Source organism: the organism of the source record quoted next, unplaced genomic scaffold (genome assembly GCF_019419815.1).
Source record: "Pyrus x bretschneideri cultivar Hongxiangsu unplaced genomic scaffold, Pyrus_bretschneideri_v1 Contig92, whole genome shotgun sequence".
NCBI classification, from domain to species: Eukaryota; Viridiplantae; Streptophyta; class Magnoliopsida; order Rosales; family Rosaceae; genus Pyrus; species Pyrus x bretschneideri.
The window spans coordinates 297,754-308,382 of NW_025999834.1; the positions used below are offsets into that span (position 1 = coordinate 297,754).

The 10,629-nt window shown below is 36.7% G+C and overlaps 1 protein-coding gene across 1 annotated transcript; it reads left to right on the forward strand.

Moving 5' to 3' along the window:
* Positions 1–2,549: 2,549 nt before the first annotated feature.
* LOC103929304 (alcohol acyl transferase 1 allele GSa-like) lies at positions 2,550–5,084 on the forward strand. The gene is made up of 2 exons (XM_048576857.1): positions 2,550–3,050; positions 3,969–5,084. Exons 1-2 carry the CDS (start codon positions 2,610–2,612, stop codon positions 4,905–4,907), a joined length of 1,380 nt encoding a protein of 459 aa, XP_048432814.1. The 5' UTR covers positions 2,550–2,609; the 3' UTR covers positions 4,908–5,084.
* Positions 5,085–10,629: the final 5,545 nt, after the last annotated feature.

The window sequence follows — 10,629 nt, forward strand, 5'->3', positions numbered from 1 at the left end:
AGGGTAGTGAACTTGGCTTAATTGCAAGTTTGCCACTCCATTGTGAGGTGGTATAAAGACATCTTTATAGCCATTTCATCTTCAAGGGTTTTTTCTAATTGAATTTGGGTGAAACAAACTCTCTCATTTTCTTTGAGAACAAATTACCTTAGGTGAGGAACATCTAGCAATCTTTCTTCCCTAAGTCATCCATTTCATCTTCACACAACATCTTTGGTGTGGAGACTTAGAGACACCAAACTTTTGGTGTTTTGGAGAACAAATCCTCAAATCCTCAAAGAAGAAAAGGAGCACTAAAAGGGAGGAAATCACAAGGAAGATTCAAGGAGCAAGGAGGTGACTTGAAGGCCCTCCACTTGGGTGAATCCCTTGTGCAATCAAGGATGAGCTTCAAGGGTAAAGAATCTCTAAATTCTTATTCTCTTTAATTTTGTTAAAGAGTCTTATGGTTCACCATATACTAGGCTTTGAAAGTCATGGGTTTTATGAATTGTTTTTGAATGCATGCCTACTTTAAAGTGTTATTAGTTTGCATATGTATTCAAATGTTCTTACATGTTCTTAGCTAGGACAAAATTTTTCCTTCACAAGCCGTCCTACATTGTCCTAACAAGCCGTCCTACCTTGTCCTAACAAGCCGTCCTAAGCCGTCCTACCTTGTCCTACCTACACACTTGTATCCCTTAATTTAGGGTGATTGGACATAAGCCTTCCCTTGTTTCATGTATATATATCCTTGTAATCTTGTAGAGAAACAAAATGAGAAAAAGCATTCTCTTTCATATTTTCCACAAAAATTGAACAACAAGAAAGTCACTTGCCCAAGGAAAAAAAAGTCCATGTAGCCAAGCCGTCAAATCCAAAATGAAAAGAGGGAAGCAAAGCAATTTTTGCATATGAATTTTCAAGCAAATAAACAGACTGAGGAAAAACAAGGCATGTACATGCCCATCGAGGCTCTACATAAAAAGTTCCATGTAGTTTGTTAGTCCCTTGTCTTTTCAGAAAAGTTCGTTGCGATCTCGTAGCCTTAAAGAAACTATTCCAATGGCGACTGACATGTCCAAGGAGTAGTTTGCTTTCCTTCATGATGCTCATATGGTCTTTGTGGTAGTCGAGGACTAGTATTCTGCGGCAAGGAGAACAAGTGTGACTGGTAGTCGAGGTAAGCAGCCAGTGCAGCATCAATGGTGGAGTCCTCTGGGTCACAGTTGGGTGAATATTATTTTGTATTATGCTTTTTGCGAGTGCAGTGGTAATGGTGGCATTAGGGTGGTTAGGGATGGGGAAGGGACCTGTCTTGTTATGGTTGCTCCTCTTCAGGGGGGTACTGCTAGTCCTTTTCACGTAGAAGCATATTGGTAGCGTTACGAAGTGTTAACTAGCCATCCTATTGAGCTTTCGTATTTTCATTCAGAAAGTGATGCTCTACAATTGGTGTTTGTTATTTGATGCCACTTCTTCTACAACAATTCACAAAAATTTAACGACATTGTTGGGAAAAAATCACCTTGGAGATTTTAGTTTTCTTTTTCTTATGCAAATAATCGCAACTGATTCGGGTTTATGGGAAGTTACTGGGCGAGGGACAACACAGTAGAAACGTGTAGGTTTCAGATTTGAATTTGAATCCCACATAGAAACGTGTAGGTTTTAGATTAAGAGGATAAACGTGGGTTTGTGTTTATCTTTTCTTTCATTCTTTTTTTAATTTGTGTTTTTCACTTTTTAGTGTTTGACATATTTATCCGGGGTTTAATAAATAATTTGTATTTTTTTTTGTTTTGTTATTTGTAGAGAGTTATAAACGTAATTTCATGGAATTCTAGTTAATAAGTAGTGTTTCGTTAATAATATTTATAATTTTTTTTTTCAACTAATATTTACAGATTTTGAGGAGTGTTGTGAAAATTCCAAATTTCATATATGTTTGAAATTTTGAAACATTTTGGCGTCCCTCATCCTCTAATTTTTTTTTTTTTTTTTTTATAATGTATGATCTACCACACATTATGCTTGTGGTACATAACAAAAGGTGATATGGGTACTAACAATAATGACCACGAGCCTTGTTTGTGATGCCTTACTATATTAACAACGTGGGACTTTGCACGTGGTCATTCATTTTTATTTTATAACGGACTAAAATTTGTCCATGGTAAAAAATGTTATTCGCTACGTGCTTATTATACTCGTGATAAATTTTTACTTTTTATAACGAGCTTATTAAGCCAGTGGTAGAATTGCATGGTAGATAAGCTGATGTCTTGTAGTGCATGCACATAGCTCTCAACTACATGTTGATTGCATGATGTAAACTTTTCTCTGCAGCCCATGTTGATTGCATGATTTAAACGTTTTTTTTTTTTTCTCTGCAGCTCATGTTGATTGCATGATTTAAACTTTTCTCTCTAAAAACATTTTCTAATGGAAAAGAAAAGAATCACATTCACAACGGGTGGAAACTTTGCACGCAAGATTCGAGAACCCTAGAGCATTTGCATAAGGCTATATAAGTACTGACTATCAACTTTTAGTTAGCATGCATACCACAAAATAAAAGTTCCAAATCCTTTGATCTTTTGCTGGTTCTTAAGCTCGTTACTGAAATGATATCACCCTTAGTACTTCAGGTGAAACGATTGCAGCCAGAACTTATAACTCCGGCAAAGCCAACACCTCAAGAAACAAAGTTTCTCTCAGATATTGACGACCAAGAAGGCTTGAGGTTTCAGCTTCCAATCATAATGTGTTACAAAGACAACTCTTCACTTAATGAAAACCGTAATCCCATTAAAGTGATTAGGGAAGCCTTAAGTAGAGCATTAGTGTATTACTACCCTTTAGCTGGCAGGCTTAGGGAAGGGCCTAACAGAATGCTCATGGTCGATTGCAATGGTGAAGGTATCTTGTTCGTCGAGGCTTCTGCTGATGTCACACTTGAGCAACTAGGAGACAAAATTCTACCCCCTTGTCCACTCTTAGAGGAGTTCTTATTTAATTTTCCAGGTTCTGATGGAATTATTGGTTGTCCTTTGCTTCTGGTTCAAGTGAGTCAATTAATTATTAATTACATGTTAATTAGTTTTTCGTATTCATATTTGGTCATAGCCATTAATTCTTTACAAAAAAATTGAAGTAGTTTAAGGGTAAGAGTAGTGTTTTTTGCGTTAAGGTCGCATACATACACCGGAGATTTTTTGTAAGAAATTAGTGCAATCAACAACATATGAATTTTTAATGAAAATAAGGACATAAACAAGAAAGCGCTAACAATATTGTAAAGAAGTTGAAGTTTGGTGGCATCGCAACTATTTTTAACTTTTTCATAAAATTGGCAACCTTTTTTCATAAACTTAAATTTATCATGTTGCCATTACACCCAAACTTGAACTTATCTACGATACTACCATGCTTCTTTGTTCTTATGATTAAAGAAAGTTCATTAGGTGGTTTAGAAAAAAAAGGATTATGAGACGCTTTTTGTTATTTTTCGAAACTAATTTTTCTTCGACAATCCTTATGTTTAACGCTATATATTGTAACATTTGTATACACACCGGATCGAGGAAATTACATTTCTACATGGTAATAGGTCCTAGGTTTTCTACTAGTCTCACATCACCTTTATTGCATAGGTTTTCCTTTGCCGTTCTTCTTCTAGGTTTTTTGCCTATCGTCATGTTATCCTCTTTGTCTTCTATCTAAATTTTTTTATCTTCTATAAGCATTTTGTCAAAATTCCTCTGTATTTAAGGACTCTTTCAAGTAACTACAACATGCACGAGACTCTTTTGAAGAGACTCCATCTTTCTTGAATTTTATTCCTAATTTTTATGAAATTTTGGTTTCCTAATTAGATCATCTAATTTAGATAGCTTTTTTGTCTTTTCTTCTAAAGAATTGTTAACTAGCACGAATATGATGATCAAGAAAAAAGTCTAGTAACTAACTTTTGCAATACGCAGGTGACCCGTCTTACTTGTGGAGGTTTCATACTTGCATTGCGCCTAAACCACACAATGTGTGATGCACCTGGATTTGTCCAGTTCCTGACCGCCGTTGCGGAGATGGCAAGAGGCGCACATGCACCATTTATTCTACCAGTATGGGAGAGAGAGCTCTTGTTTGCTCGAGATCCACCAAGAATTACATGTGCTCATCATGAATATGAAGACGTGATTGATCATTCTGATGGCTCATACGCATCCAATAACCAGTCAAACATGGTTCAACGATCCTTCTACTTTGGGGCCAAGGAGATGAGAGTCCTTCGACAACAGATTCCACCCCACCTTATTTCCACTTGCTCCACATTTGACTTGATCACAGCTTGTTTGTGGAAATGTCGCACTCTTGCACTTAAAATTAATCCAAAACAGGTTGTTCGAGTTTCCTGCATTGTCAATGCACGGGGAAAGCACAACAATGTACGTCTTCCCTTGGGATACTATGGCAATGCATTTGCATTTCCAGCTGCAGTTTCAAAGGCTGAACCTCTATGCAAAAATCCACTGGGATATGCTTTGGAGTTAGTGAAGAAGGCTAAAGCTACCATGAATGAAGAATACTTAAGATCAGTGGCAGATCTTTTGGTACTAAGAGGGCGACCTCAATATTCATCGACAGGAAGTAATTTTTTGGTTTCTGATATAACGCGTGTAGGTGTTGGAGATGTCAATTTTGGATGGGGACAGCCAGTATTTGCTGGACCCGCCAAGGCCGTGGATTTGATTAGCTTCTACATTCAACACAAAAACAACATTGAGGATGGAATATTGGTACCAATGTGGTTGCCATTTTCGGCCATGGAGAGATTTCAGCAGGAACTTGAGAGGATTACTCTGGAACCTAAGGAGGATATATGTAACAACCTTAGATCAACTAGGATCATGTCAATGATGTAATTGTTAAACGTAATGCACTTCCTGTAATGTAGAGTTGTGTCTCTTGGAACTAATCCAAGAGTTATGGCCATTATCAAAAGGTTTGAATGTTATAATAGATAGCCAATAAGATGGCCAAGTGTTGTAATAAAAATCTGAAAGCAATAAAGTTAAGTAAATTTCAGTTCCCGTTCAAAACTCATCCTCCATATATATTCTGTTATATTCTTCGTTTCTGCAGTGTAATTGAAAACTGCTGATATTTCCTCCAACAGTAAGAATCAAATTGGTCATTTGTTAGACAATTTAGTAAGATTTCAATGGATTTCTTAAAGAATCATGAAAAGGTCAGAAAGTCTGAGCCTTAATTTCCTCAAACCAATTAAGTGCAAAATGACATATATGCGATCGAGAACACAAAAGTAAACTAATCACACACAATGATAGGAGCCTTGCGTACTGGAGAAGCATATGGAGAAACAATTGCAAGCACTCAAATATTCTTCCCACCTACACGTAATTTAGTGTTTTGAGATCTCCTTGGCTCGTTCATTCTAGGTAAAATTTTCAGCCCTATTTATATTAAAAGTTTGTTGAATTCGAATTGAGTTGAGACTTAAATTAAAGTAAAAATCAATACTCGTGGGAAGGACTTCATACTTGTGTTTCACTGGTTCAAGTAGAGCTTAAGCGACCTACCAAACCGAAAACATAGTAAAGTAAATTACAATGTTCACACAAAATTCAACAACAAGAAGGTCACAAGCCCAAGAATAAAAAAGTCCATGTTGCCAAGCCGTCAAATCCAAAATGAAAAGAGGGAAGCAAAGCAATTTTTGCATATGAAACTTCAAGCAAGTAAATAGACTGAGGAAAAACAGGGCATGTACATGCCCATCGAGGATCTACATAAAAAGTTCCATGTAGCTTGTTAGTCCCTTGTCATTTCAGAAAAGTTCGTTACCATCTCGTAGCCTTAAAGAAAGGCTATTCCAATGGCGATTGACATGTCCAAGGAGGAGTAGTTTGCTTTCCTTCATGATGCTCATATGGTCTTTGTGGTAGTCGACGACTAGTATTATGCGGCAAGGACAACATGTGTGACCGGTAGTTGAGGTAAGCAGCCAGTGCAGCATCAATGGTGGAGTCCTCTGGGTCAAAGTTGGGTGAATATTATTTTGTATTATACTTTTTGCGAGTGCAGTGGTAATGGTGGCATTAGGGTGGTTAGGGATGGGGAAGGGACCTGTCTTGTTACGGTTGCTACTCTTCAGAGGGCATATTGGTAGCGTTACGAAGTGTTCAACTAGCCATCCTATTGAGCTTTCGTATTTTCATTCAGAAAGGGATGCTTTACAAAAAATTTATGGCATATTGAAATTCTGTATACAAAAAATTTAGCTACGTCGATGCTACTTCTTCTACAACAATTCACAAAAGATAAATACTGTTAATGAGAATTTTCATTGCCACAATTAATTAAATGAAATCAACAATATATTGAATACTTATCTTTTAGGGAGTAGAAATCGCTCTCTACCGATGTTTCATTAGAACAACACTATAAGTTGAGGCCATTTAGACACTATCTTTATAAGAGTGGATTTCGTCTCTCAAAAATAATGTCTCAGTGTAGCAGGTTACAACGTACTACCTTTGACCTTAGTTTGTACACTTGCAATACTCAAGTCCGATTAATAGTACTATTCTTTTATTTGGTAAATAGAAATTAGGGTAATTAGCATAAATAATCACGTTTTGACATTTGGTTGCAAAAATGATCATTTCTTAATATCGATGACGTATTAATCACATATCGACCACAAAATGATGACATAACGACACCTAATCATTTTTGCAGCCAAATGTCAAAAAGTGATCATTCCTGCTAATTGCCCTAGAAATTAAACGATACACTAGCTAATGATGGGTCAATAGAGGAAAGGACAGGTTCTACTTTACCAACAACTGTTAAGGGATTCATATGGAAGATTAAAATGTATTACACGTTGAAGCATTAAACAAAATAAAATAATGGAAAGGATCAACTAGGAATACATTGTTGTGCACCTTTGTGAGGATCAATAATTTGCCATGTAGATGAGAGGAAACAAAAGCCTACACAAGACTGTATTTTGAAATACCGCAAGGAGGAAGGCAGGATCAATTCTCCGACTCCCTCTCTGCTTCCTCTATTGTTGATAGCCACCGTCTCCTCACGCTTTGCATTGGGGCTCTCAATTCAAATTATGAATCTGAATTTGACCTCTTCTTGGAAGAATAGTGAATGTCTTTCCTTACAACTCAATTATAAATAAATTGCAAAAATGTAAACATTCCAACAAAATTAATCAGTTAATCATTATAACCAAGCATTTTGGCCTCAAATTGAAATCTATACTTCTTTCCCCAAGATATAGAGCAAGGAGATTAGGGTGAAGGTGAATATGTAAGACATATTCTGAAAAGCACAACAATAAGACATTTGAGTTACAAATTGAATAAACCAAATGAATACAAAAAATAAAAATAAAATTTTTGACTATCTCTTGAATTCGAAACATGATTGGGATTGATCTCATAATTGTCTTGTACTCCCTACAATTTAAATGCTCTTGCTAGTGAAAATCCTTTTCCTAGGGATCCTTGGTATCCCGTGATCATGATCGTTCATCGTACATCATGCGGTCAATTTTTGTTAAGTAATATTCATATTTAATTTTAAATGTTGAAATGATTTATGACCGCACGATGTACGATGAACAGTCACGATCACATGATCCCTAAGATCCCTAGGAAAAGATCCAGCGAGGATCATTTTCCGAACTTAAAGTGCTTTATGGATGCTAAGTTTATACATAATAATTGGGTAAAGTACAAAAAACTACCTCAACTATTGATGTCATAACAATTTCGTACCTCATCTTTTAAAATTGACAATGTCATACCTCATCTTTAGAATTTGGTACAATGTTATACCTTCCGTTACTTGGCCGTTTACTTTTCAGTTAAATGCTGACGTGGCTTGATTCGGGGCCCACTTTCTATTAAAAAATCATTAAAATATTATTAAAAACTAAAAATATATATATTTAATATTTTTAAATATTAAAATAATAAAAAAAGTAAAAAAAAAAAAGAAAAGAAAAAAAGAAAATAACCCTCAGTTCATCCCTCTCCCCTTCCTCTCTCTTCTCCCCATGTCCATCTTCTTCCTCCCCACCCCCCCCCACCTGCAAACCCCAAAAAAAAAAAAAATTTGAAAGCCCATCAACCCCCCTGCAGACAAAGGAGAAGGAAAAGGAGAAGGAGAAGGAGAAGGAGGAAGAAGAAGAAGAAGAGGAAAAAAAGGAGAGGGAGGAAGGAAAAAAAAAAATCACCCCCTGCACGCGCGCGCGCGGAAGAAGAAGAAGGAAAAGGAGAAGGAGAAGGAGGAAGAAGAAGATGAGGAAGAAAAAAAAAATATATATTTTTGAAAACCAATCAACCCCCCCCCTATGGAAGAAGAAGAAGAAGAAGAAGAAGGAGAAGGAGAAGGAGAAGGAGGAGGAAGAAGAAGGAGAAGGAGAACAAGAAGAGGAAGAAATTTTTTTTTTTTTGAAAACCATCAACCCGTAGGGAAAGCAGGAGAAGGAGAAGCAGATGGAGGAAGAGGAAGAAAAATAAAAAATTTTGAAAACCATCAAACCCCCCACCCCCCCTGCGGAAGAAGGAGAAGGAGGAAGAAGAAGAAGAAGACGAAAACCATCAAACCCCAAATCCACCACTCTCATCCATTCTCCACATCCTCTTCAGCACCCATCCTCCACCTTCTCTGCGCACCTATCTTCCCGCCAACGGGATCTAGGTTTTTTCTTTTTAATGTTGCAGTAGGGAGAAGAGGGGGTGGGGAGGGGGAAACTGAGTGTGGGTGTGGGGGAAGACAAATTGGATTCTTTTTTTTTTTTTTTGTGGGGGTTTGCAGGTTGGGGAAGAAGATGAATATGGTTTAGGGTTTAGGGAGAAGAGAGAGGAGGGGGGAGGGGGAGGGGAGGGACGAAATGAAGGTTTTTTTTTTTTTTTTTTTTTTCTTTTTATTATTATTTTAATATTTCAAAAATATTAAATAAATTTTTTTTTTAGTTTTTAATAATTTTTAATGATTTTTTAATAGAAAGTGGGCCCCGAATCAAGACACATCAGCATTTAACTGAAATGTAAATGGTCAAATAATGGAAGGTGTAATATTGGACCAAATTCTAAAGATGAGGTATGACATTGTCAATTTTAAAAGATAAGATATGAAAGTGTCGTGACACCAATAGTTGAGGTAGTTTTTTGTACTTTACCCAAAATAATTTAACAATTGTCTTCTAAAGAAAGTGCCTTTTTTTTTTCAAAGTATATAGAAAGTGCCCACATATTTTACAAAATTACAACTTTTGCCCCTACGTTATTGTCTTTGACAGTTATTATATCACACTACATACCATATCCTTTTTAGTTATTTAACACATTCACAGCAATTTATATAAAATTTTACAAAATACTCATACATTGTTTTTTTTTTTTTTGTTAAAAGCACTTTTACAAAATAATAATAATAATAATAATAATAATATAATAATAATAATAATAATAATAATAATAATAATAAAAAAAATTACTAAACACCCAACAACTTTATTTTACAACTGTTTATTCTGATAGGACAGCAAAATCACATTTTTTTTAGAAAGCACAGGAATACCAAATGAACCCAAAGTATTGCCACTTAGTACTACGTTGTAGTGGTTTACGTTCTAGTGGTTTTCCTCTTCACTTGTAAGTGAGAGGTTTTAGGCAGTGTTCTAAAAATCGGCCTAGGCGACCCCTAGGCGCTGGGCGGAGGAGCTCCAACTTGATTTAGACCAAAACGTTTAGTTAGGCAGGGAGGATATAGGTAGCCGCCTAGGCGCTCGCTAGGCCCATGAGGTGGGCTAGGCAGCAGTCTAGGCGATTTGAATCTCGCTGCAATCCCAAACTTGCTATAATTTTCACAAAGGAATTACTACTTCCAATCTCGTACGTAGTATGTGACATCCTACATCGCCCAGGGGAGTGATTGATAGGAGCATATTTATGCGACTTAATTGGCTTGTTCTCGTGCATTTACGTTGTGTTTCTTTAGTTATTTTAGTCCTTTATGCCATTTTCGTGTGTTTCTAGGTTAATATGGCTAAGGAGACAAAAAGGTGCATGTCGGAGCATTTTGGAGCAAAATTGGGCTTAGAATGGAAAGCTTATGCTTGGAGCCAACGTGTTGGACGAATTTGAAGGCCTTGTATGCTCTTTGGGACATAAAACAAAGGGCCTAGCCCAATCAAACAAACCTTTGAGCCATGCAAAACCTCTAGCCCAATCAAACAATTCATCAAAGCCATGCAAAACCACCATTCACACACACATGCACCCAAAACACATCTTTGCCGTGAGTTTCCCCTTCATTTTGCAGCATTCCACTTCATCATTACACCACATTCTCCCTCTTTAATTCACATGCATTCATCATCATTCACCCTAGATGCCACTCACATGCCTTCACATTCATTTCCAACAACAATCACTTCAAATGCCATGCATTCACATGCATTTCCAGCAAGAAAACACAACCATTGCCGTGGCTTTTCACCCCTAATTCCAGCCATCCCATTTCATTATTGCAGCCACCATTCACTCTTTAATCCACATGCATTCATCACCAACCTACCTAGTTGTCACTCAC